Genomic DNA, 27,815 nt, shown 5'->3' on the forward strand with positions numbered 1-27,815 from the left:
TTGTAATACTTTTGAATCCAATTTTAAGAAAGAATCTTGAAGCCTGATTTTTTTAAAAAGAAGAAATGCCATTTCATTTATTTGTTAATGTCTTAGGAGAGGATCACTGGAAGAGTGGGATAAAAGGAACGAATAAAACTGACACAATGGAAGGGAATACTTGAGAAGGAGCATTAGGAGGAATTAGATTTTCACTGTTGCATGTAGCAGTAGAGTGGCTATGAATCTCAATACTACTGTCAATGAGGGAGACCCATGGATATGTGTGGCTGAAATAGCTGGGTGTTTCTTTGAGTTCAAAAGTTGGAACTTTCTAGAAATTGATTACAGTTTCTTAGGTTGACCTGTTTCCTCTCGTAGCGATGATCATGACTTTGCTTTTCTCATTTGCGATATTCTAGCTTGGCACTACAATGAAGAATTTACTCCTGTGGTTTTGTTGTTGTTTTTTAACCGGTTAGCTGTTGTTGTAGCTAGCAAAAGTAGGTACTGTAAATGGTGGTAGATGTATTACTGAAATACTTAAGATGCACTGTTTGTCCAAACTAGTGGAATAGGTTACAAAATAATACTGATAATTTAAAATCATTTTTGCTTATTGTAGTAACTCTTGGGTTTTATCCAAAGTATGGTTATTGATTTAAAGTAAAAAATCAGAAGTACAATCAGTAATAATGGATCTAGTGCAGAAATACATCTATTTTTCTTCAATTTATCCACAATCATGTCGTTTCAGAGTCTAAACAGAGAACCTATATGAGTATAACTTAGGATTTTGATGAGAAGAGGGAACACTTCTATAAATTATAGCAACATCTGTATTAGGCTAGTTTATTTTATACTTCCTATGACGTAATGGTTTTTTTGGGGTTTTTTTTTGCGGTATGCGGGCCTCTCCTGTTGCAGAGCACAGGCTCTGCACACACTGGCTCACGGGCCTAGCCTCTCCGCGGCATGTGGGATCTTCCCGGACCGGGACACGAACCCGTGTCCCCTGCATCGGCAGGTGGACTCTCAACCACTGCGCCACCAGGGAAGCCCCGTAATGGTTTTTATAAGCACCTTTGTGTTTTGAAGCAGTGATAATGCTTTTGTAGAGGTACTTTTTATCCAAAATAGTTACTGGAACTAAGCTGACATAATTCTTTGAATAATCCACTTGGAGTCTGTCTGTTTTGTATTTGTAGTAAAAGATGCTAACTCACCATTTTGAATTCCCAGCATATATAATTCTCAGTAATTTATTTTAATGTAATTTTAACAATTTTTTTTTTAAGTTTGTCAGACTTGATGCCCAGGGTCAAGGTACAATCAGTTGAAACTGTTGAAGGGTGTACACATGAGGTAAGCACAAACAGTGTATGGTAGGTTGGTGTTATAAGTGGGATTTTGCTTTGGACTATCTAATCTGATGATTGACAAGCAGTTTAGCCTTAAGGGCTTTGGAAACAATATGCAGTTTCTGTGCAGTCAGTGTACATAGTCTAGTGGAAGGAGCTGGGGGTTTGTATTCAAACCTGAGCTTAGACACTGACACAGTGCTTTTCCTAACTACAGTCTTGGATAAATTTCTTAACCTCTTTGACATTGGTTTTCTAATTTGTAAGTTTAGAATAATGGGATTTACATCATGGGGTGGTTGTGAAGATTATGTAAGAAAATTAGGTGAGATACCCAGCACAGAGTAGGGTTTTTTTGTTTTGTTTTGCAGAGTAGGAATTTAGTACATGTTTATTCCCATGCTCCTAAAGTCAAGTAACAGTGACATTTTGCAGGTCCCGTGCTTTTTTGTGTTTTGCTCTGATGACTGATATATTGCAGTTTCATTGTCTGCCACAAGATGGTGGTCACTGATAGCTTGTAGTAACCGTTGATCAGTGAGCATTTGTAAACATATGGGACATAAGGAAACTGTAACACTAGTTCTTTCTAGTAAGCCCTTCTGCTTTTACCATGTAACCTTATATGTTATTGCTACAGTTAATTGAGGAATCTTATTAAAGACTTTATCAAATAAGCAGAGTAATTCCAAATTAACAAAAATTGCTTTTGATGTAGATCTGGAACGTTATTTTTTTAAACACCTGTTTTTCTACTTGAAATTTCCTTATGTTCTTTAGAATATCACTTAGTTTGGCAGGTATAATATCCATTAGATCATTCATTAAACACTTACATTAGACCCTATTTGATGCTGTGGTCTTAAAAAGATGGGAGAAAAACCTCAAACACACACAAATTTTGCTCTCAAGAGGTCAGAAGTTCTTTCTGTCCTCCATCATTATCCTCAAGCCCTCCATTCTGTTATCTCCTCTCACTTTTTTAGCAGGTAACCTTACCTTTTACTTTATCTAGAGGTTTGAAGATATCAAGTTGGAGTCATATCCACTCAAAGGACAAGGCACTGCATTGTTTAGGCTGAGGAGAGTTGCTCTGCCAGTGTTCTTGGTTGTATCCTATCCTGCCTCCACAAAGACTTGGATCATTCCATTTTCCCTTGACTGTTTCTGGTGTCTCCTTTTCTCTATTTTCCTTTTCTTATCAACATATGAATATTCAAAAGCTTCTCTTTTGTTCTGTGTTGCTTTTTAGCCACTGTGTTGTGTTTCTTCTTCCCCATTGTAGTCATTCATTCAGTACATATCTTTTGGGTGCCAGGTATATTTTATTATTCACTGAATATAAAGAGATAAACAAAAAAAGTTATGGTCCCTTTCTTTTCAGAGTTGTTATTGAGTGCTCTGCTTAGAAAATCCCTGCTAAGTGCTCGCTTCGGCAGCACATATACTAAAATTGGAACGATACAGAGAAGATTAGCATGGCCTCTGCGCAAGGATTACACGCAAATTCGTGTAATATTTAAAAAAATATTAAAAATAAATAAATAAAAAGAAAATCCCTGCTAAACTTCCTAACCTTCCAGTCATCTTTTAATCTACTATAGTTAGATTTCTTCTTTCTCCATGTCTTTCAAACTGCTCTGGCAAAAATCACGAATAACTAATTGCTAAGTCTATTTGACTCTTGATTATTCTGTTGTTTTTCGATTTTTCTGACTCCTTAGTCTCTGTAGGCTTCTCTTCTACCTGTCTGTTATAAGTTAGTGTTACCCAGACTGTTTTCAGAGAATAAAAACAAAACTCTGATTCTCATACATGTAAAAACACAATTTGTTATTGTTGCTGCTATTAAATCTCAGAAATGTTAAAGTCTTAATTGCTTTGTGTTAATGTTTTTTGTTCATGTCATAGCAAGTATCAGGAGAGATGTGAGGGAGGTGAACCAAGTAACCAGGTATGGCCCCGCAGGTTGATCATACCTTGATGAGGATCACACCATGATTTAGGGTCTAGTCTTCAGATTTTCGGATTCCGAAATTTGATTTTGTCAGTGCACCAGAGGTTGTGCTCTCTGGATAGAATCACTTTCATCATAGTCATGGTATGGTATAACAAAAGAGGGACATTCCCTTAAATTAATGGATAAGTAGTCCTCTTATTGTCAAACTACCTAGGAGTCAGAAACTACTTAGAAGTTTCTTGGTGTCATAATAAAGGGGAATATGTAGTCTTAAGGGGAAGACTGATGAAAACTATTCCTGTCCCTGGAAGGGTTCATTCACTAATAAAAACAACTCATAAATTAATTCTTTCATAATGTGTGCTGGATAAACTACCAAATTCTATCCCTTTATAGATTCCATTTAGAGTTCCACATTGCTTCTAACACAGTTATTATACTGGGTATTGTTCATTGAGTTTCATAATTTATCGTTTCACTTAATTACAGTCAGGTTCTAGTTATTCCTTTTGAAACACTACACACATCATCTTGATTGTATTTGAATTGCAGATTTACCAACAATCTCTCAATATTCTAAGACAGCTAATCTTATCTCATACTTGTTTGTTGAAATTTTGCTCTTAGAAATTATTTCTAACTTCTGTGTGTACAGTACTTTGCCCTTGATTGATTATTTATATACTAATTGGCTTACATATTGGGAATTTACATATATTGTGAACTGCTCTCCAGATCTTAATCTTCACTGGAGGAAAATTAGTTTCCTGTTCCAGGAAATAATACCATTTTATTCCACATAGTTTTCTTTCATATAGTGGCATCCCTTTTTATGTCCATTCTGCTTTTTTGAGCATTCATTAATGTCAGGAAGTACATTAGACATAGAAAATACAAAGATAGCTGAGATAGGTCCTAGACCTTAATAAACACAGTTTCTTCTGGGAGATAGACTTAAGTGCTTTTAATTAGATTACTATCAGATAAACACTAATAGAAGTTTTTTGAATGTTGTAGCTTTTGCATTTTTTTCAAAGGTGGTTATTTAATTTTACAGTGTCTAAGACTGTCAGAAACACTAGTTCACCACCTTTATTTTTCAAACCATCATTGATTAGGGAGTGCTGAATGCATCAATTCTCGAATAGTAAATTGATTTTTTTTTTTAACATCAGGTTGCACTTCCTGCAGATGAAGATTATCTACCACTTAAACCTCGCGTTGGAAAAGCTGCAAAGGTTTGTACTTTGGGCTGTACGGTTTGTACAGTTTTGTGAGTCTGTTTTCCTAAAAATCTTCAAGATAAACTTTTAAATGAGATCCTCATACTTCCCTGTGTGTGTGTGTGTGTGTATATATATATATATATACACACACACACACACACATGTATATGTACAAATTAAGAAGCCGCCACCTGAAGTCAAATATGGTGAGAACCAAATCAATAAACAACCATGCTGAAAACCACGTATCATGTGATAAGATTTTTAAAAATGAAAATAATTCTCAACGTTTTTAATGAATCTAATGGAAAGTACTGATCTTTCTCTAGAAAAAAATGCATGTGTACAATCAGTTTTGTGTATAGTTTTGGGAGTTGAACAAACTTCTAATGAAACTTAAACTCTTATGCTGATATTAAATGGATTTTGAAACCCTGATAGATGGTAAAAGAGTAATATAAATTTTCCAAGTCATTTTCTTAAGTAAAAAAGGCAGTATGGTGGGGTAAACATGAACTCTTCAAGTCTAATAGATATATTATTCTGCCTTTGCTGAGTGAACTTGATTGAGGCCTTGCCTTTTCAGAGCCTCAGAGTTCGCATCTGTGAAAGGAAATTATATATACGTTAGGTGCTGTGAAGATTAGTAGGTGGAAAATGTGTTGCACAGTGCCCACCATAAAGCATGTTCTTGACAAATGGTAATGATTATTGTGTTGTAATTAACATATATGTAAACATAATAATTGAAAGATCAGATAGTAGAAATAACTTCTATGCTGTCTGGTTAAAGTTTTTTTTTTCATTCTTCCTAATTTTCTCTGGTTGGTGGCATATTTCCCAAATAGACTCATAAAGAAATGCTCCCAGAATGCTTCTAGGGGTAGTGTCTCTTGGTTTTAAGTGTACTATAATGTGTCTAGGTGTCTTCATACAGATACTAATTTTTTTTATAGGAATACCCGTTCATTCTTGATGCTTTTCAAAGAGAAGCCATTCAGTGTGTTGATAATAATCAGTCTGTTCTAGTATCTGCACATACATCAGCAGGAAAAACTGTATGCGCTGAGTGAGTAGCTTTCTTTTTAAATGGAATTTTAGGACTGTTAATATTTGCTTTATACATTTAGGTGCTCCTGTGTTGGGTGCACCTAATATAATATTTATAATATATTTACAAATATTATATCCTCCTGTTGGACTCACCCCTTTATCATTATGTAATGCCTTTGTCTCTTGTTACAGCCTTAGTTTTATTTTTATTTATTTATTTATATAAATTTATTTATTTATTTTTGGCTGCATTGGGTCTTCGTTGCTGCACGTGGGCTTTCTCTAGTTGCTGCAAGTGGGGGCTGCTCTTACTTGCGGTGCACGGGCTTCTCATTGTGGTGGCTTCTCTTGTTGCAGAGCACAGTCTCTAGGTGCCCGGGCTGCAGTAGTTGTGGCTCATCGGCTCTAGAGCGCAGACTCAGTAGTTGTGGCGCATGGGCTTAGTTGCTCCGCGGCATGTGGGATCTTCCCAGACCAGGGCTCAAACCCGTGTCCGCTGCACTGGCAGACGGATTCTTAACCACTGGACCACCAAGGAGGTCCTTACAGTCTTAGTTTTAAAGTCTATTTTATTTTACATAAGTGTAGCTACCACAACTTTCTTTTGGTTTCCACTTGCATGGCATACCTTTTTCCATCCCTTCACTTTCAGTCTGTGTGTCCTTATATCTGAAGTGAGTCTCCTGTAGGCAGCATATAGCTGCAAGTTGTTTTTTTATCCATTCAGCCACTCTGTCTTTTAATTGGAGAATTCGTCTATTTACATTTTATTATTGATAGGTGTGTACTTACTGCCATTTTGTTAATTGTTTTCTGGCTGTTTTGTAGTTTGTCTGTTCCTTTCTTCTCTTGCTCACATTCTAGTTTTAAAATGAAATTTTAAAATAACTGTTTCTTACCATACTCTTTAAAAGTTTAAATTTTTTCTATTTCATTTCTGTAAGTAAATTTAGACTGTTACCTTTATTTCATTTCTTCTACTTTGGGCTTCATTTGCTATTCTTTTTCTAGTTTTTTAAAGGAGGAAAGGTGAGGTCATTGATTTCAGACCTTTTTCTAATAAGACATTTAGTGCTGTAAATTTCTCTTCAGTCATGAATGCATATCGTGATTCACTAATGCTATGTTCATTTTTTGTGCATTTCATTTCAGGTCTTTTCTAATGCTCTATCTTCAGATTCATTAATCTTTGCTTCTTATTATCTAATCTGTCCTTAATCCTATTCAGTGCATTTTTTCATCTCAGATATTATAGTTTTCTTTGCTAGAAGTTCATTTTTGTGTGTTTGTTTTCCATGTGTCTACTTAACTTTCCTCCAGCTTTTTGAGCATACAGAATACAGTTTAAAAACTGTTTAAATGTTTTTGTGACTATTACTTTCATTTGTGTTACTCCCTGATCTGTTTCAGTTAATTGACTTTTCCCTTCGTTATAGGTCAGTATTTTCCTGCTGCTTTGCATACGGCTCTGATGGGATGTTTGGCTGTTTTTTAATTTCATCACTGACTTTTGGCAGTTTAATTATGATGTGACTTTACATAATTATTTTCATGTTTCTTATGCTTGAATTTATTGGGCTTCTCAAATCATGGGTTTATTAGTTTTCATCAGATTTGGAAAAATTTCAGCCATTTTTTATGTCAAATAGTCCCTCTTCTCCTAGTACTCTGAGGACTTCGGTTAAACTTATATCAGGAGACTTTAAGTTGTCTCAGAGCCTAGTGATACTCTTATTTATTATTGTTTTTTGGTGTTTATTCTCTGTGTTTCATTTTGGACAGCTTCTCTTAAATGGCTTTAAGTTTATTCATCTTTTTATCTGCAATGTCAAATATGCTATTAATCCTACCCAGTTTATTTCATCTTAGATTTAGATTTTTTTATCGCTGAAAGTTTGGTTTGGGTCTTTTAATATTTTCCATATTTCTTCCAAACATGCTGGGTTTTTTTGTTTGTTTTTTTGCATCTTTTTTTTTTAACATCTTTATTGGTGTATAATTGCTTTAGTTTCTGCTTTATAACAAAGTGAATCAGTTATACATATACATATGTTCCCATATGTCTTCCCTCTTGCGTCTCCCTCCCTCCCACCCTCCCTATCCCACCCCTCCAGGTGGTCACAAAGCACCGAACTGATCTCCCTGTGCTATGCGGCTGCTTCCCACTAGCTATCTACCTTACGTTTGTAGTGTATATATGTCCGTGCCTCTCTCTCGCTTTGTCACAGCTCACCCTTCCCCCTCCCCATATCCTCAAGTCCGTTCTCTAGTAGGTCTGTGTCTTTATTCCTGTCTTACCCCTAGGTTCTTCATGACATTTTTTTTTTCTTAAATTCCATATGTATGTGTTAACATACAGTATTTGTCTTTCTCTTTCTGATTTACTTCACTCTGTATGACAGACTCTAGGTCTATCCACCTCACTACAAATAGCTCAATTTCGTTTTTTTTATGGCTGAGTAATATTCCATTGTATATATGAGCCACATCTTCTTTATCTATTCATCCAATGATGGGCACTTAGGTTATTTCCATCTCCGGGCTATTGTAAATAGAGCTGCAATGAACATTTTGGTACGTGACTCTTTTTGAATTTCGGTTTTCTCAGGGTATATGCCCAGTAGTGGGATTGCTGGGTCATATGGTAGTTCTATTTGTAGCTTTTTAAGGAACCTCCATACTGTTCTCCATAGTGGCTGTACCAATTAACATTCCCACCAGCAGTGCAAGAGTGTTCCCTTTTCTCCACACCCTCTCCAGCATTTATTGTTTCTAGAGTGTTTGGTGATGGCCATTCTGACTGGTGTGAGATGGTGTCTCATTCAAGTTTTGATTTGCATTTCTCTAATGATTAATGATGTTGAGCATTCTTTCGTGTGTTTGTTGGCAGTCTGTATATTTTCTTTTGAGAAATGTATTTAGGTCTTCTGCACATTTTTGGATTGGGTTATTTGTTTGTTTTTTTGTTATTGAGCTGCATGAGCTGCTTGTAAATTTTGGAGATGAATCCTTTGTCAGTTACTTCATTTGCAAATATTTTCTCCCATTCTGACGATTGGCTTTTCATCTTGTTTATGTTTTCCTTTCTGTGCAAAAGCTTTGCAGTTTCATTAGATCCCATTTGTTTATTTTTGTTTTTATTTCCATTTCTCTAGGAGGTGGGTCAAAAAGGATCTTGCTGTGATTTATGTCATAGAGTGTTCTGCCTATGTTTTCCTCTAAGAGTTTGACAGTTTCTGGCCTTAAATAGGTCTTTAATCCATTTTGAGCTTATTTTTGCGTATGGTGTTAGGGAGTGATGTAATCTCATACTTTTGCACGTACCTGTCCAGTTTTCCCAGCACCACTTACTGAAGAGGCTGTCCTTTCTCCACTGTACATTCCTGCCTCCTTTATCAAACATAAGGTGACCATATGTGCAGGGGTTTATCTCTGGGCTTTCTATCCTGTTCCATTGATCTATATTTCTGTTTCTGTGCCAGTACCATACGGTCTTGATTACTGTAGCTTTGTAGTATAGTGTGAAGTCAGGGAGCCTGATTCCTCCAGCTCCGTTTTTCGTTCTCAAGATTGCTTTGGCTATTCGGGGTCTTTTGTGTTTCCAAACAAATTGTGCAATTTTTTGTTCTAGTTCTGTGAAAAATGCCAGTGGTAGTTTGATAGGGATTGCATTGAATATGTAGCTTGATTTGGGTAGTAGAATCATTTTCACAATGTTGATTCTTCCAATCCAAGAACATGGTATACCTCTCCATCTCTTTGTATCATCCTTAATTTCTTTCATCAGTGTCTTATAACTTTCTTCATACAGGTCTTTTGTCTCCTTGGGTAGGTTTATTCCTAGATGTTTGATTCTTGTTGCAATGGTAAATGGGAGTGTTTTCTTGATTTCACTTTCAGATTTTTCATCATTAGTGTATAGGAATGCCAGAGATTTCTCTGCATTAATTTTGTATCCTGCTACTTTACCAGATTCATTGATTAGCTCTAGTAGTTTTCTGGTAGCATCTTTAGGATTCTCTATGTATAGTGTCATGTGACCTGCAAACAGTGACAGCTTTACTTCTTCTTTTCCGATTTGGATTCCTTTTATTTCCTTTTCCTCTTTGATTGCTGTGGCTAAAACTTCCAAAACCGTGTTGAATAAGAGTGGTGAGAGTGGGCAACCTTGTCTTATTCCTGATCTTAGTGGAAATGCTTTCAGTTTTTCACCATTGAGGATGATGTAGGCTGTGGGTTTGTCATATATGGCCTCTATTATGTTGAGGAAAGTTCCCTCTATGCCTACTTTCTGCAGGGTTTTTATCATAAATGGGTGTTGAATTTTGTCAAAAGCTTTCTCTGTATCTGTTGAGATGATGATATGGTTTTTCTCCTTCTATTTCTTAGTATGGTTTATCACATTCATTGATTTGCATATATTGAAGAATCCTTGCATTCCTGGAAAAAATCCCACTTGATCATGGTGTATGATCCTTTTAATGTGCTGTTGGATTCTGTTTGCTAGTATTTTGTTGAGGATTTTTGCATCTGTGTTCATCAGTGATATTGGCCTGTAGTTTTCTTTCATTGTGACATCCTTGTCTGGTTTTGGTATCAAGGTGATGGTGGCCTCGTAGAATGAATTTGGGAGTGTTCCTCCCTCTGCTATATTTTGGAAGAGTTTGAGAAGGATAGGTGTTAGCTCTTCTCTAAATGTTTGATAGAATTCGCCTGTGAAGCCATCTGGTCCTGGGCTTTTGTTTGTTGGAAGATTTTTAATCACAGTTTCAATTTCAGTGCTTGTGATTGGTCTGTTCATATTTTCTATTTCTTCCTGATTCAGTCTTGGCAGGTTGTACATTTCTAAGAATTTGTCCAATTCTTCGAGATCGTCCATTTTATTGGCATAGAGTTGCTTGTAGTAATCTCTCATGATCTTTTGTATTTCTGCAGTGTCAGTTGTTACTTCTCCTTTTTCATTTCTAATTCTATTGATTTGAGTCTTCTCCCTTTTTTCCTGATGAGTCTGGCTAATGTTTTATCTATTTTGCTTATCTTCTCAAAGAACCAGCTTTTAGTTTTATTGATCTTTGCTATTGTTTCCTTCATTTCTTTTTCATTTATTTCTGATCTGATTGTTATGATTTCTTTCCTTCTGCTAACTTTGGGGTTTTTTTGTTCTTCTTTCTCTAATTGCTTTAGGTGCAAGGTTAGGTTGTTTATTCGAGATGTTTCCTGTTTCTTAAGGTGGGCTTGTATTGCTATAAACTTCCCTCTTAGAACTGCTTTTGCAGCATCCCATAGGTTTTGGGTCGTCGTGTCTCCATTGTCATTTGATTCTAGGTATTTTTTGATTTCCTCTTTGATTTCTTCAGTGATCACTTAGTTATTAAGTAGTGTATTGTTTAGCCTTCATGTGTTTGTATTTTTTACAGATCTTTTCCTGTAATTGCTATCTGGTCTCATAGTGTTGTGGTCGGAAAAGATAGTTGATACAATTTCAATTTTCTTAAATTTACCAAGGCTTGATTTGTGACTCAAGATATAATCTATCCTGGAGGATGTTCCATGAGCACTTGAGAAAAATGTGTATTCTGTTGTTTTTGGATGGAGTGTCCTATGAATATCAATTAAGTCCATCTTGTTTAATGTATCATTTAAAGCTTGTGTTTCCTTATTTATTTTCATTTTGGATGATGTGTCCATTGGTGAAAGTGGTGTGTTAAAGTCTCCTACTATGAATGTGTTACTGTCGATTTCCCGTTTTATGGCTGTTAGTATTTGCCTTATGTATTGAGGTGCTCCTATGATGGGTGCATAAATATTTATAAGTGTTATATCTTTTTCTTGGATGGATCCCTTGATCATTATGTAGTGTCCTTCTTTGTCTCTTTTAATAGTCCTTATTTTAAAGTCTATTTTGTCTGATATGAGAATTGCTACTCCAGCTTTCTTTTGGTTTCCATTTGCATGGAATATCTTTTTCCATCTCCTTACTTTCAGTCTGTATGTGTCTCTAGGTCTGAAGTGGGGCTCTTGTAGATAGCGTATATATGGGTCTCGTTTTTGTATCCATTCAGCCATTCTGTGTCTTTTGGTGTGAGCATTTAGTCCATATACACTTAAGGTAATTATCGATATGTATGCTCCTATTCCCAGTTTCTTAATTGTTTTGGGTTCATTATTGTAGGTCTTTTCCTTCTCTTCTGTTTCTTGCCTAGAGAAGTTCCTTTAGTATTTGTTGTAAACCTGGTTTGTTGGTGCTGAACTCTCTCAGCTTTTGCTTGTCTGTAAAGGTTTAATTTCTCCATCAAATCTGAATGAGATCCCTGGAGTAATCTTGGTCGCAGGTTTTTCCTCCTTCATCACTTTAAATATGTCCTGCCAGTCCCTTCTGGCTTGCAGAGTTTCTGCTGAAAGATCAGCTGTTAACCTTACGGGGATTCCCTTGTATGTTTTTTGTTGTTTTTCCCTTGCTGCTTTTGATATGTTTTCTTTGTATTTAATTTTTGACAGTTTGATTAATATGTGTCTTAGAGTGTTTCTCCTTGGATTTATCCTGTATTGGAATCTCTGTGCTTCCTGGACTTGATTAACTATTTCCTTGGAAAGTTTTTAACTATAATCTCTTCAAGTATTTTCTCAGTCCCTTTCATTTTCAATCTTCTTCTTCTGGAACCCCTATTATTCGAATGTTGGTGCGTTTAATGTTGTCCCAGAGGTCTCTGAGTCTGTCCTTAGTACTTTTCATTCTTTTTTCTTTATTCTGTTCTGCAGTACTTATTTCCACTATTTTATCTTCCAGGTCACTTATCCGTTCTTCTGCCTCAGTTATTCTGCTATTGATCCCTTCTAGAGTATTTTCAATTTCATTTATTGTGTTGTTCATCGTTGTTTGTTTCATCTTTAGTTCTTTTAGGTCCTTGTTAAATGTTTCTTGCATTTTGTCTGTTCTGTTTCCAAGATTTTGGATCATCTTTACTATCATTATTGTGAATTCTTTTTCAGGTAAACTGCCTATTTCCTCTTCATTTGTTTGGTCTGGTGGGTTTTTATCTTGCTTCTTCATCTGCTGTGTGTTTTTCTGTCTTCTCATTTTGCTTATCTTACTGTGTTTGGGGTCTCCTTTTTGCAGGATGCAGGTTCGTAGTTCCTGTTGTTTTTGGTGTCTGTCCCCAGTGGCTCAGGTTGGTTCAGTAGGTTCTGTAGGCTTCCTGTTGGAGGGGACTAGTGTCTGTGTTCTGGTGGATGAGGCTGGATCTTGTCTTTCTGGTGGGCAGGTCTACGTCTGGTGGTGTGTTTTGGGGTGTCTGTGGACTTATTATTATATTAGGCAGCCTTTCTGCTAATGGGTGGGGTTGTGATCCTGTCTTGTTAGTTGTTTGGCATAGGGTGTCCAGCACTGTAGCTTGCTGGTCGTTGAGTGAAGCTGCGTGCTGGTGTTGATATGGAGATCTCTGGGAGATTTTCGCTGTTTGATATTATGTGGAGCTGGGAGGTCTCTTGTGGACCACTGTCCTGAAGTTGGCTCTCCCACCTCAGAGGCACAGCACTGACTCCTGGTTGCAGCACCAAGAGCCTCTCATCCACACGGCTCAGAATAAAAGGGAGAAAAAGTAGAAAGAAAGAATTAGTAGAAAGAAAGAAAGAGAGAGAAGAGAGAGAGAGAAAGGGAAGGAAGGAAGGAAGGGAGGAGAGAGAGAAAGAAAGAAAGAAAGAAAGGAGGGAGGGAGCGAGGAATGAAGGAAAAGAAAGAAAAAGTAAAATAAAGTAAGATAAAATATAATAAAGTTATTAAAATAAAATATATTTATTAAGAAAAAACAAACAAACAAAAAAATCGGACAGATAGAACCCTAAGACAAATGGTGGAAGCAAAGCTATACAGACAAAATGTCACACAGAAGCATACACATACACACACAAAAAGAGAAAAAGAGGAAAAAAATCATAAATCTTGCTCTCAAAGTCCACCTCCTCAATTTGGGATGATTTGTTGTCTCTTCATGTATTCCACAGATGCAGGGTACATCAAGTTGATTGTGGAGCTTTAATCCGCTGCTTCTGAGGCTGCTGGAAGAGATTTCCCTTTCTCTTCTTTGTTCTCACAGCTCCCAGGGGCTCAGCTTTGGATTTCGCCCCGCCTCTGCATGTAGGTCGCCTGTCTGTTTTTCGCTCAGACAGGATGGGGTTAAAGGAGCAGCTGCTTCAGGGACTCTGGTTCACTCAGGCCCGGAAGGGGTCGGGGGAGGGGCACGGAGTGTGAGGCGGGCCTGTGACGGCAGTTGCACCAGCCTGAGGCGCGCCGTGCATTCTCCCGGGGACGTTGTCCCTGCATCCCAGGACCCTGGCAGTGGGAGGCTGCACAGGCTCCCCGGAAGGGGGGCATGGATAGTGACCTGTGCTCGCACACAGGCTTCTTGGTGGCGGCAGCAACAGCCTTAGCGTCTCATGCCCGTCTCTGGGATCCGCGCTTTTAGCCGCAGCTCGCACCCGTTTCTGGAGCTACTTTAAGCAGCGCTCTTAATCCCCTCTCCTCGCGCACCAGGAAACAGGGAAGAAAAAGTTTCTTGCCTCTTAAGCAGGTCCAAACTTTTCCCTGGATTCCGTCCCGGCTAGCCGTGCTGCACTAACTCCCTGCAGGCTGTGTTCACGCCACCAACTCCAGTCCTCTCCCTGCGCTGTGACCGAAGCCTGAGCCTCAGCTCCCAGCCCTGCCCGCACCGGCGGTTGAGCAGATAAGCCTCTGGGGCTGGTGAGTGCTGGTCAGCACTGATCCTCTGTGAGGGAATGTCTCCGCTTTGCCCTCCGCACCCCTGTTGCTGTGCTCTCCTCCGCGGCTCCAAAGCTTTCCCCCTCTGCCACCCGTAGTCTCCGCCCGCGAAGGGGCTTCATAGTGTGTGGAAACCTTTCCTCCTTTACGGCTCCCTCCCACTGGTGCAGGTCCCGTCCCTATCCTTTTGTCTCTGTTTATTCTTTTTCTTTTGCCCTACCCAGGTACGTGGGGAGTTTCTTGCCTTTTAGGAGGTTTGAGGTCTTCTGCCAGCGTTCAGTAGGTGTTCTGTAGGAGTTGTTACACGTGTAGATGTGTTTCTGGTGTATCTGTGGGGAGGAAGGTGATCTCTGTGTCTTACTCTTCCGCCATCTTCCCCTTGTTCCCCCCCCCAAACATGCTGATTTATCTTTTTTCAATTTTCTTCAATATATAGAATATAGTTATACTATAGTAACTTTCAATATCCTTGTTTACTATTTTATATTTTCTGTCTCATTTTTGGATGCTTTTTATTTATTTATTTTTACTCATAGGTTCTATTTGCCTCGTTCTCTGCTTACCTGATTATTTTTTAATGCCTGCCAGGAGATTGTGAATTTTTCCTCCTTGGGTGATGAATATTTTTGCATTTCTATTAACAAACCTTTTTTTTAAAACATCTTTATTGGAGTATAATTGATTTACAGTGGTTTGTTAGTTTCTGCTTTATAACAAAGTGAATCAGCTATACATATATCCCTATATCTCTTCCCTCTTGCATCTCCCTCCCATCCTCCCTATCCTACCTCTCTAGGTCACAAAGCACCAGGCTGATCTCCCTGTGCTATGTGGCTGCTTCCCACTAGCTATGTGTTTTATATTTCGTAGTGTATATATGTCCATGCCACTCTCTCACTTTGTCCCAGCTTACCCTTTCCCCTCCCCATGCCTCAGGTCCATTCTTTGCATCTGCATCTTTATTCCTGTCCTGTCCCTAGGTTCTTTAGAAGCATTTTTGTTTTTTTTGTAGATTCCATATATATGTGTTAGCATATGGTATTTGGTTTTCTCTTTCAGAGTTATTTCACTCTGTATGACAGACTCTAGGTCCATCCACTTCATTACAAATAACTCAATATAGTTTCTTTTTATGGCTGAGTAATATTCCATTGTATATATGTGCCACATCTTCTTTATCCATTCATCTGTCGATGGACTCTTAGCTTGCTTCCATGTCCTTGCTTTCGTAAATAGTGCTGCAATGAACATTGTGGTACAACTCTTTTTGAATTATGGTTTTCTCAGGGTATATGCCCAGTAGTGGGATTGCTGGGTCGTATGGTAGTTCTGTTTTTACTTTTGTAAGGAACCTTCATACTGTTCTCCTTAGTGGCTATATCAATTTACATTCCCACCAACAGTGCAAGAGGGTTCGCTTTTCTCCGCACCCTCTCCAGGATTTATTGTCTGTAGATTTTTTGATGATGGCCATTCTGACTGGCGTGAGGTGATACCTCATTGTAGTTTTGATTTGCATTTCTCTAATGATTAGTGACATTGAGCATCCTTTCAGGTGTTTGTTGGCAATGTGTATATCTTTGGAGAAATGTCTGTTTAGGTCTTCTGCCCATTTTTGGATTGGGTTGTTTGTTTTTTTGATACTGAACTGCATGAACTGCTTGTAAATTTTGGAGATTAATCCTTTGTCAGTTGCTTTGTTTGCCAATATTTTCTCCCATTCTGAGGGTTGTCTTTTCGTCTTGTTGGTGGTTTCCTTTGCTGTGCAAAAGATTTTAAGTTTCATTAGGTCCCGTTTTTTTGTTGTTTTAATTTCCATTTCTCTGGGAGGTGGGTCAAAAAGGATCTTGCTGTGATTTATGTCATAGAGTGTTCTGCCTATGTTTGCCTCTAAGAGTTTTATAGTGTCTCGCCTTACATTTAGGTCTTTAATCCATTTTGAATTTATTGTTATGTATGGTGTTAGGGAGTGTTCTACTTTCATTCTTTTACATGAAGCTGTCCAGTTTTCCCAGCACCACTTATTGAAGAGGTTGTCTTTTCTCCATTGTATATTCTTGCCTCCTTTATCAAAAATAAGGTGACCATATGTGTGTGGGTTTATCTCTGGGCTTTCTGTCCTGTTCCATAGATGTATATTTCTTTTTTTGTGTCAGTACCATACTGTCTTGATTACCGTAGCTTTGTAGTATAGTCTGAAGTCAGGGAGCCTGATGCCTCCAGCTCCGTTTTTCATTCTCAAGATTGATTTGGGTATTCGGGGTCTTCACTGTTTCCATACAAATTGTGAAATTTTTTGTTCTAGTTCTGTGGAAAAATGCCATTGGTAGTTTGATAGGGAATGCTTTGAATCTGTAGATTGCTTTGGGTAGTAGAGTCATTTTCACGATGTTGATTCTTCCAATCTTAGAACATGGTATATCTCTCCATCTGTTTGTATCATGTTTAATTTCTTTCATCAGTGCCTTATAGTTTTCTGTATACAGGTATTTTGTTTCCTTAGGTAGGTTTACTCCTAAGTGTTTTATTCTTTTTGTTGCAGTGGTAAATGGGAGTGTTTCCTTAATTTCTCTTTCAGATTTTTCATCACTATTATGTAGGAATTCCAGAGATTTCTGTGCATTAATTTTGTATCCTGCTACTTTACCAAATTCATTGATTAGCTCTAGTAGTTTTCTGGTGGCATCTTTAGGATTCTCTATGTGTAGCATCATGTCATCTGCAAACAGTGACAGCTTTACTTCTTCTTTTCTGATTTGTATTCCTTTTATTTCTTGGATTCTTATTTTTTTGGATTCCTTTTATAGTGGTGAGAGTGGGCACCCTTGTCTTGTTTCTGATCTTAGTGGAAATGGCTTCAGTTTTTCGCCATTTAGGACGATATTGGCTGTGGGTTTGTCATATATGGCCTTTATTATGTTGAGATCAGTTCCCTCTGTGCCTACTTTCTGGAGGGTTTTTATCATAAATCGGTGTTGAATTTTGTCAGAAGCTTTTTCTGCATCTATTGAGGTGATTATATGGTTTTTATTCTTTCGTTTGTCAGTATGGTTTATCACATTGATTGATTTCCGTATATTGAAAAATCCTTGCATTCCTGGGATAAATCCCACTTGATCATGGTGCATGATCCTTTTAATGTGCTGTTGGATTGTGTTTGCTAGTATTTTGTTGAGGATTTTTGCATCTGTGTTCATCAGTGATATTGGCCTGTAGTTTTCTTTCTTTGTGACATCTTTGTCTGGTTTTGGTATCAGGGTGATGGTGCCCTCGTAGAACAAGTTGTGGAGTGTTCATGCCTCTGCTATGTTTTAGAAGAGTTTGTGGAGAATAGGTATTAGCTCTTCTCTAAATGTTTGATAGAATTTGCCTGTGAAGCTATCTGGTCGTAGGCTTTTGCTTACTGGAAGATTTTTAATCACAGTTTCAATTTCAGTGCTTGGGATTGGTCTGTTTATATTTTCTATTTCTTCTGGGTTCAGTCTCAGAAGGTTGTGCTTTTCTAAGAATTTGTCCATGTTTTCCAGGTTGTCCATTTTACTGGCATGTAGTTGCTCGTAGTAATTTCTCATGATCCTTTGTATTTCTACATTGTCAGTTGTTACTTCTCCTTTTTCATTTCTAATTTTATTGATTTGATTTTTCCTCCCTTTTTTTCTTGATGAGTCTGGCTAATGGTTTATCAATTTTGTTTATCTTCTCAAAGAACCAGCTTTTAGTTTTATTGATCTTTGCTATTGTTTCCTTCATTCTTTTTTCATGTACTTCTGAACTGATCTTTATGATTTTTTTCCTTCTGCTAACTTTGGGGTTTTTCTGTTCTTCTTTCTCTAATTGCTTTAGGTGTAAGGTTGTTTATTTGAGATGTTTCTTGTTTCTTCAGGTAGGATTATATTGCTATAATCTTCCCTCTTAGACCTGCTTTTGCCACTTCCCATAGGTTTTGGGTCATTGTGTTTTAATTGTCATTTGTTTCTAGGTTTTTTTGATTTTCTATTTGATTTCTTCAGTGATGTCTTGGTTATTAACTACTGTATTGTTTAGCCTCCATGTGTTTGTATTTGTTACAGATATTTTCCTGTAATTGATATCTAGTCTCAGCATTGTGGTCGGAAAAGATACTTGAAATGATTCAATTTTCTTAAATATACCGACGCTTGATTTGTGACCCAATATATGATCTATCCTGGAGAATGTTCCATAAGCACTTGAGAAGAAAGTGTATTCTGTTGTTTTTGAATGGAATGTCCTATAAATGTCAATTATGTCCATCTTGTTTAATGTATCATTTAAAGCTTGTGTTTCCTTATTTATTTTTATTTTGGATGATCTGCCCAGTGGTGAAAGTGGGGTGTTAAAGTCCCCTACTGTGATTGTGTTACTGTCGATTTCCCCTTTTATGGCTGTTAGTATTTGCCTTAGGTATTGAGGTGCTCCTGTGTTGGGTGCATATTTACTATTTTATATCTTCTTATTGGAATGATCCTTTGATCATTATGTAGTGTCCTTCTTTGTATCTTGTAACACTCTTTATTTTAAAGTCTATTTTGTCTGATATAAGCATCGCTACTTCAGCTTCCTTTTGATTTCCATTTGCTTAGACTACCTTTTTCCTTCCCCTCACTTTCAGTCTGTTGGTGTCCCTAAGTCTGAAGTGGGTCTCTTGTAGACAGCATATGTACGGGTCTTGTTTTTGTATCCATTCAGCCAGTCTATGTCTTTTGGTTGTAGCATTTAATCCATTTACATTTAAGGTAGCTATCAATATGTATGTTCCTATTACCATTTTCTTAATTGTTTGGGGTTTGTTATTGTAGGTCTTTTCCTTCTCTTGTGTTTCCTGCCTAGGGAAGTTCCTTTAGCATTTGTTGTAAAGCTGGTTTGGTCGTGCTGAATTCTCTTAGCTTTTGCTTGTCTGTAAAGGTTTTAATTTCTTCGTCTAATCTGAATGAGATCCTTGCTGGGTAGGGTAATCTTGGCTGTAGGTTTTTCCCTTTCATCACTTTAAATATGTCCTGCCACTCCCTTCTGGCTTGCCGAGTTTCTGCTGAAAAATCAGCTGTTAACCTTATGGGGATTCCCTTGTGTGTTTTTTGTTGTTTTTCCCTTGCTGCTTTTTATATTTTTACTTTTGATTTAATTTTTGATACTTTGATTAATATGTGTCTTCGAGTGTTTCTCCTTGGATTTATCCTGTATGGGGCTCTCTGCACTTCCTGGACTTGATTAGCTATTTCCTTTCCCATATTAGGGAAGTTTTCAACTATAATCTCTTCAAATATTTTCTCAGTCCCTTTCTTTTTCTCTTCTTCTTCTGGAACCGCCTGTAATTCGAATGTTGGTGCGTTTAATGTTGTCTCACAGGTCTCTGAGACTGTCCTCAATTCTTTTCATTCTTTTTTCTTTATTCTGCTCTGCAGTAGTTATTTCCACTATTTTATCTTCCAGGTCACTTATCTGTTCTTCTGCCTCACTTATTCTGCTGTTGATTCCTTGTAGAGAATTTTAAAATTTCATTTATTGTGTTGTTCATCATTGTTTGTTTGCTCTTTTGTTCTTCTAGGTCCTTGTTAAACATTTCTTATATTTTCTCCATTCTATTTCCAAGATTTTGGATCATTTTTATTATCATTACTCTGAATTCTTTTTCAGGTAGATTGCCTGTTTCTTTTTTATTTATTTGGTCTGGTGGGTTTTTACCTTGCTACTTCATCTGCTGTGTGTTTCTCTGTGTTCTCATTTTGGTTAACTTACTTTGTTTGGGCTTTCCTTTTCCTAGGCAGCAGGTTCGTAGTTCCCATTGTTTTTGGTGTCTGCCCCCAGTGGCTAAGGTTACTTCAGTGGGTTGTGTAGGCTTCCTGGTGGAGGTGACTAGTGCCTGTCTTCTGCTGGATGAGGCTGGATCTTGTCTTTCTGGTGGGCAGGTCCATGTCCGCTGGTGTGTTTTGGGGTGTCTGTGACCTTATTATTTTAGGCATCCTTTCTGCTAGTGGGTGGGGTTGTGTTCCTGTCTTGCTAGTTGTTTGGCATATCGTGTCCAGCACTGTAGTTTGGGTCCTTGAGTGGAGCTGGCTCTTGGCGTTGAGGTGGAGATCTCTGAGAGATTTTTGCCCTTTGATATGATGTGGAGCTGTGAGGTCTCTGGTGGACCAAATTCCTGAACTCGGCTCTCCCACCTCAGAGGCACTGGCCTGACAGCCAGCCAGAGTACCAATATCCTATCATCTACACAGCTCAGAATAAAAGGGAGAAGAAAGGAAAGAAAGTAAGAAAAAAAAAAGAGTTATTAAAATAAAAAATAATTATTAAAAAATAACAAGAAACAGGGCTTCCCTGGTGGCGCAGTGGTTGGGAGTCCGCTTGCCGATGCAGGGGACACAGGTTCATGCCCCGGTCTGGGAGGATCCTGCATACTGTGGAGCGGCTAGGCCCGTGAGCCATGGCCGCTGAGGCTGTGCCTCCAGAGCCTGTGCTCTGCAGCGGGAGGGGCCGCAGCGGTGAGAGGCCTGCGTACCGCAAAAAAAAAAAAAGTAACAAAAAACAAAAGAAGGAAAGAAGAGAGAAACCAAACCAAAAAAGAAATCCACCAATGATAAAAAGCGCTAAAACTAAACTAAAAGAAAAGAAAAATAAGGGGGCAGACAGAACCCTAGTACAGATGATAAAAGCAAAGCTATACAGACAAAATACCCACAGAAGCATTCACGTACACACTCACAAAAAGAGAAAAAGGAAAATAATATATATATCGTTGCTCCCAAAGTCTACTGCCTCAATTTGGGATGATTCTTTGTCTATTCAGGTATTCCACAGATGCAGGGTACATCAAGTTGATTGTGGAGGTTTCATCCGCTGCTCCTGAGGCTGCTGGGAGAGATTTCCCTTTCTTTTCTTTTTTTGCACAGCTCCTGTGGTTCAGCTTTGGATTGGCCCTGCCTCTGCGTGTTGGTCGCCTGAGGGCGTCTGTTCCCACTCAGACAGGAGGGGGTTAAATGACCAGCTGATCAGGGGCTCTGGCTCGCTCAGGCCGAGGGGAGGGAGGGGTACGGAATGCGGGGCGAGCCTGTGGCGGCAGAGGACAGCATCACGTTGCACTAGCCTGAGGCACGCCGTGTGTTCTCCCGGGGAAGTTGTCTCTGGATCACGGGACCCTGGCAGTGGTTGGCTGCACAGGCTCTCGGGAGTGGAGGTGTGGATAGTGACCTGTGCTTGCACACAGGTTTCTTGCTGGCTGCAGCAGCAGCAGCCTTAGCGTCTCATGCCCGTTTCTAGGGTCTGTGCCGATAGCCACGGCTCACGCCTGTCTCTGAATCTAGTTTAGGCGGTGCCTTGAATCCCCTTTCCTTGCACACCACAAAACAGTGGCAAGAAAAAGTCTCTTGCCTCTTCGGCAGTTCCAGACTTTTTCCCGGACTCCCTCCCGGCTAGCTGTGGCGCACTAGCCCCCTTCAGGCTGTGTTCACGCAGCCAACCCCAGTCCTCTCCCTGGGATCTGACCTCTGATGCCAGAGCCTCAGCTCCCAGCCCCCGTCCACCCCAGCGGGTGAGGAGAGAAGCCTCTCAGGCTGGTGAGTGCTGGTCAGCACTGATCCTCTTCAGTAATCTCTCCGCTGCCCTCTGCACCCGTTGCTGCACTCTCCTCTGTGGCTCCAAACCTCCCCCCATCCACCCCCGGTCTCTGCCAGTGAAGGGGCCTCCTAGTGTGAGGAAACTTTTCCTCCTTCACAGCTCCCTCCCACTAGTGCAGGTCCTGTCCCTATTCTTTTTGTTTTTTGTTTTTTCTTTGTGGTACGCGGGCCTCTCACTGTTGTGGCCTCTCCTGTTGCAGAGCACAGGCACCAGATGCGCAGGCTCAGCGGCCACGGCTCACGGGCCCAGCCGCTCCGTGGCATGTGGGATCCTCCCAGACCAGGGCACGAACCCGTGTCCCCTGCATCGGCAGGCGGACTCTCAACCAGTGCGCCACCAGGGAAGCCCCCTATTCTTTTTGTCTCTGTTTTTTCTTTTGCCCTACCCAGGTCCGTGGGGAGTTTCTTGCCTTTTGGGAGGTCTGAGGTCTTCTGCCAGTGTTCAGTAGGTTTCTGTAGGAGTTGTTCCACATGTAGATGTATATCTGATGTATTTGTGGGGAGGAAGGTGTTCTTCACGTCTTACTCTTCTGCCATCTTGAATGTCCCTTTCTATTAACATCTTCAGCTTTTTTCTGGTGTATAATTTCTTGGAAAAAAATGTAATCCTTTCAGGGCTTGTGTTTATGATGATTTTAGGCAGGGCTAGAGTAGCATACAATCTACGGCTAATTTTCTCCACTATTTAATATATTTCTTGGTATTCTAGCCAGTATCTTGTGAATTATGAATTTTTCCACCATGACCAATGGGAACCTGAACAACTCCCAGCCCTGTGAAGATCTGGTTATTTTTGGCTCTGCTTCATTTGGTTGGTTTCCCCCTGGCTTTCAGTTGTTTCCTAACACTTATTCACTGATTATTACTTACTTGAAAACACAGGAGTGCTCAGCAGATGTTCAGAGCTTTCCCTCTGTCCAGCTCTCTCCTCTCTGGTTATTTTCCACTGCAGTGTAGCTGCCATGGCCTCCCCAGGCTCCCACCTGTGTCTGCTTAACTTAGGGAAACCTCCAGATTCCATATCCTGGAACTGTGACTTGGAAACTCTGTGGACAGTAATCTGGAATTACCTAGTTTGCTTCCACTTTCTCAAGGATTACTGTGCTTTTATTCAGTGTCTGAAATCATTGTTTCATATATTTTGTCATGTTTTGTAGTTGTTTCAGGTGGATAGGTAAAGCCAGTCCTTGTTAGTCTGTGCTGGAAGTAAGTATTTTCTACATTATTTTTAATGTGTGTTCTCTATTACTACAGTAGTTATATAATTTTGTAAATAAATACACATATATTGCTTGTGTTTTAAATTTTTTGATAGGTATCTTTTCTTCTAAACTGTATTTAAAGACCACAGTTCTGGAGTCTTGCTACTCAAAGTATGGTCCTGCACCAGATACATGAGTATCACCTACAGACTTATTAGGCAGAATCTCAGGACCCACCCCAAAACTACTGAATCATAATCTGCATTTAACAAGATCACCAGGTGATTCATATGTCCATTAAAGTTTGAGAGGAACTGGGCCATTCTGAAAGTGGATTGTGCTCTTTCACGTGGATGGGATTATGCAACCTGTTGTAGATAGGCTTTTGTGGGTTAACTTTTTTTCCTTCATGTGTGCTGCTGTCACTACTCTCTAGTTCGCAAACAACTTCACCATGGCAAAAAGAAACCATGTACACATTAATCAGTCATTCCGCATTTCCTTAGACCCAGTTCCTTTCAGCCCCCAGTCTGCTTTCTGTATGACTTTACCTTTTCTGGGCATTTCATATAAATAGAATCATACAGTATGTGACCTTTTGTTTTCTGTTTTATTTCACTAAGCATAATGATTTTAAGGTTCATCCGTGTTGTAGTATACATCCAGGTTGAATTGTATTTTATGACTGATTAATATTTTATGGCTGATTAATTGTGTAGTATTAATATACCACATTTTGTTTATCCATTCATCAATTTATGGGATATATGAGTATTTGCAGTTCTTTGGCTATTATGAATGATGCTGTTGGAAACAATTATGTACAAGTTTTTGTTTGAACACATGGTTTTACTTCTCTTCAGTATATACCTAGGAATGGAATTACTGGGTCATGTTTAATTCCATGTTTAACTTTTTGAGGAACCAGCAAACTGTTTTCCACAGCAGCTGCATCATTTTATTTTCCCACCGTCATTTTATGAGGGCTTCAATTTCTCCATATCCTTGCCAACACTTGTTACTACCTTTTTTTTAAAATTGATTATACAGTAAATTTATTTTATGATTGTTTTAAGTAAAAACTTTTTAATGTGGATTTTCAGCATAATACAAGTTAGAATAATGTAAAACATTTTTAAAGGTGAACTAATTAGGTTTCTGAAAAGAATTCCAGAAAGATAAAAAGCAATGATGTTACTTATTTCTAGACAAGATTAAGTTTCTGTGGGTATTAGTATAATCCTATATTAGGTACATTGTTTCTAGATTCTGATCATGTGAAGTTTATTATTTTTTTTCCAGTTTTATTGAGATAGAGTTGACATATAGCATAGTGTAAGTTTAAGGTTTGCAGCATAATGATTTGACTTACATGCATCATAAAATGATTATCTTAATAAGTTTGGTGAACATCCATCGTTTCATATAGATACAGAATTAAAGAAATATTGTTTATTGTGTGATGAGAAAGAACTCTTAGGATTTACTCTTTTAACAACTTTTTAATGTAATCTTCAGCAGTGTTAATTATATTTATTGTATTGTACATTACATCCCTATTACTTATAACTGGAAGTTTCTACCTTTTGACCATCTTCATCCCAATCCCCACCCCCACCCCAACTTGTGGTAACTGTAGATCTGATCTCTTTTTCTCTGTTTATTTTGAAGTGTAATTGACCTGTAACACTATGTTAGTTCCTATTACACAGCATAGTGATTTGATAATTCGATACATTTCAAAATGGTCACCACAGTAAGTCTGGTTACAGTATGTCACCATAAAAAGATATTACATAGTTATTAGACTGTATTCCCCATACTGTATGTTTCATTTCCATGACTCATTTATTTTGCAACTGGAAGTTTTTACCTCTTAATCTCCCTTACCTATTTCTTTCCTCCCCTCACCACCCTCCCCTCTGGTGACTACCTGTTGGTTTTCTGTTTCTATAACTGTTTCTGTTTTGTTGTGTGTGTTCATTTGTTTTGTTTTTTAGATTCCACATACAAGTGAAATCATACAGTATTTGTCTTTCTCTGTCTGACTTATTTCATTTAGCATAGTACCCTCTAGGTCCATCTGTGTTGTTGCAAATGGCGAGATTTCATTTTTTATGGTTTAGTAATATTCCATTGTATATGCATATACCACATCTTATTTATCCATTCATTTCTTGATGGGCACTTGGGCACAAGGGTTCCCTTTTGTCCTCATCCTCACCAGCACTTGTTTCTTGCCTCTTTGATGATAGCCATTCTGTCAGGTGTGAGGTGATATCTCATTGTGGTTTTGATTTGCACTTCCTTAATGACTGATGATATTGAACATTTTTTAATGTGCTCTTTGGCCTTTTTATGTCTTTGGAGATACGTCTGCTTAAGTCTTTTTTTACTTGTTCATTGGGTTGTCTTGTTGAATTCTGATAGTTGTTTTGTATTCTGATACTAGTTCCTTGTCAGATACATGATTTTCAAAATTTTTCTCTCATTCTGTAGGTCATCTTTTCACTTTCTTGAGTGTTCTTTCAGGTACAGATGTCTTTAATTTGACGAAGTGCAGTTCATCTGTTTTCTTTTGTTGCTTGTGTCATTTATACGAAACCGTTGCCTAATCAAGGTCGCAAAGATTTACACCTATATTTTCTTCTAAGAGTTTTGTAATTTTAGCTATTATATTAGTTCTTTGATCCATTTTGAGGGCTTTTTATTTTTGTAGGTCCAACTTCATTGTTTTGCATATGGATATCAAGTTGTCTCAGAATTTGTTGAAAGACTATTTTTTCCCCTCAGTCTTGGCATCTTTTCGAAAATCAATTTGAGTTTGCAGGTTAACTATTAATAATTTATAATATATTTTATTTCTTCATTATGGAGAAATTACAGCTTTCCTATTGAGCAGCTGAATTAGGTATTCTTTTTTTTTTTTTTTTTTTTTTTGGGCTATGTTGGGTCTTTGTTTCTGTGCGAGGGTTTTCTCTAGTTGTGGCGAGCGGGGGTCACTCTTCATCGCGGTGCACGGGCCTCTCACTATTGCGGCCTCTCCTGTTGCGGAGCACAGGCTCCAGACGCGCAGGCTCAGTAGTTGTGGCTCACGGGCCTAGTTGCTCCATGGCATGTGGGATCTTCCCAGACCAGGGTTCGAACCCATGTCCCCTGCATTGGCAGGCAGATTCTCAACCACTGCACCACCAGGGAAGCCCTGAATTAGGTATTCTTAACAGTGACCACCTAAAGAGTAAAGAAGATCATAGAGGAAGGAAACTTAAAAATGGCTCCAGTCTCCCTATTCATCATTACCTTTACCTTGGAATAATGGTGGATATATTTCATGAGTTCTGGAATATTGTCCTTTGGGATAGTCAGGGCCTATCTAGTTATTGTATATTAGTCTTTCCAGGCCTTGGCTTAGGTGTAACTCAAAATTTTTCTCTTTGCAGGGGAGTTAGACAAGTGAAGCTTTGGATCTTAGATTTTCATTCTAATGGCATCAGCCAATTGCAGATTAGTCTTGATCTGTTTCCGAGATTCAGACACATTATGGTCAGGTACTGCCTTAGTTCTATCCAGTGGAGTAGGACTAATTCTTTTATTGGTCCACTTTTCAGAAGGTGCTGAAGTCAGAAGTTAGTTTCCTCCTAAGGCACAAATATAGAAGAGGTTTGACTATTTTTAGTTCAGTTATTTTATCTCACTTAGAAAAGTGTACAGTAGTTTGGTGCATTATCCATTTAAAGGCAACATATATAGTCATTAAGATTCTGGGCATTAGTGTAACTTTGCTTTCATTTTTCCTACAAAAGCAGACTAATTTTCAGTATGGGAAATTTTCATGTATATGCTGAAACCTGCTCTCATACTCTGGGTTAGGAGAACATAAAGAGATGTTTAAGAAATTCACCAGGTTTATAGACACCTTTGAAAACCTGGTGAGGACTGCTGTGGAAACCAGTCTGGTACTTATTCAAAAAGTTAAATGTAGAATTACTATATGACTCAGCAGTTCCACTTCTAGGTATACTACTCCAAAGAATTGAAAACAGATACACAGATACTTATACATGAATGTTCATAGCAGCACTATTCACAGTAGTGAAAAGGTAGAAACAACCCAGAAGTCCATCAGTTGATGAATAGATAAATAAATCTGGTTTATCTGTACAATGAAATATTACCCAGCTGTAACAGCAGTGAAGTACTGATACATGCTACAGTGTGGGTGAACCTCAGAAACATGCTGAGTAAAAGAAGCCAGACTCAGTAGGTGTGATTCCATTTGTGTGAAATATCCCGTATGACTTCATTTACGTGAAATATCTCAGGTAAATTCCTAGAGACAGAAAGATTGGTGGAGGCCAGGGGATGTTGAGAGGAGAGGAGCAAAAAGTAACTGCCTAATGGGTATGGGGTTTTTGGAAGGATGAGAATTATGTTTCAGAATCAGGTAGAGGTGGTGGTTGCACAACATAGTGAATGTACTAAATGCCACTGAATTGTAGACTTTAAAATGGTTAATTTTATGTTGTATGAATTTTACCTCAATAAAAAATGTGATGAGGTATATATTTGTATGTACATACCATATTTTATAATTTCAGGGAGTGGTTCATGGATCTCAGATAAAGATTTCCCCTAGGGATTCAAGGACTTA

General features: G+C 38.5%; 1 protein-coding gene and 1 non-coding gene across 7 annotated transcripts in view; both read left to right on the forward strand.

The window, feature by feature from the left end:
* MTREX (Mtr4 exosome RNA helicase) overlaps positions 1-27,815 on the forward strand; it is a 136,109-nt gene that overhangs the window by 6,442 nt on the left and 101,852 nt on the right. For 4 of the 6 annotated variants that reach the window (XM_033852861.2, XM_033852862.2, XM_073802119.1 and 1 more), the window contains exons 3-5: positions 1,278-1,344; positions 4,476-4,538; positions 5,483-5,595. In XM_033852861.2, the coding sequence (XP_033708752.1) occupies positions 1,278-1,344; positions 4,476-4,538; positions 5,483-5,595 (243 nt within the window). The remainder of the gene's footprint in view (positions 1-1,277; positions 1,345-4,475; positions 4,539-5,482; positions 5,596-27,815) is intronic. The other 2 variants (XM_073802121.1, XM_073802118.1) reach the window with 2 other exon arrangements.
* Positions 2,764-2,872, forward strand: LOC117311960 (U6 spliceosomal RNA). Its single transcript, XR_004526150.1, has one exon. It is a non-coding gene; the product is annotated as a U6 spliceosomal RNA (small nuclear RNA).

The sequence above is a fragment of the Tursiops truncatus genome, chromosome 3 (assembly GCF_011762595.2).
Source record: "Tursiops truncatus isolate mTurTru1 chromosome 3, mTurTru1.mat.Y, whole genome shotgun sequence".
Taxonomy (NCBI): Eukaryota; Metazoa; Chordata; class Mammalia; order Artiodactyla; family Delphinidae; genus Tursiops; species Tursiops truncatus.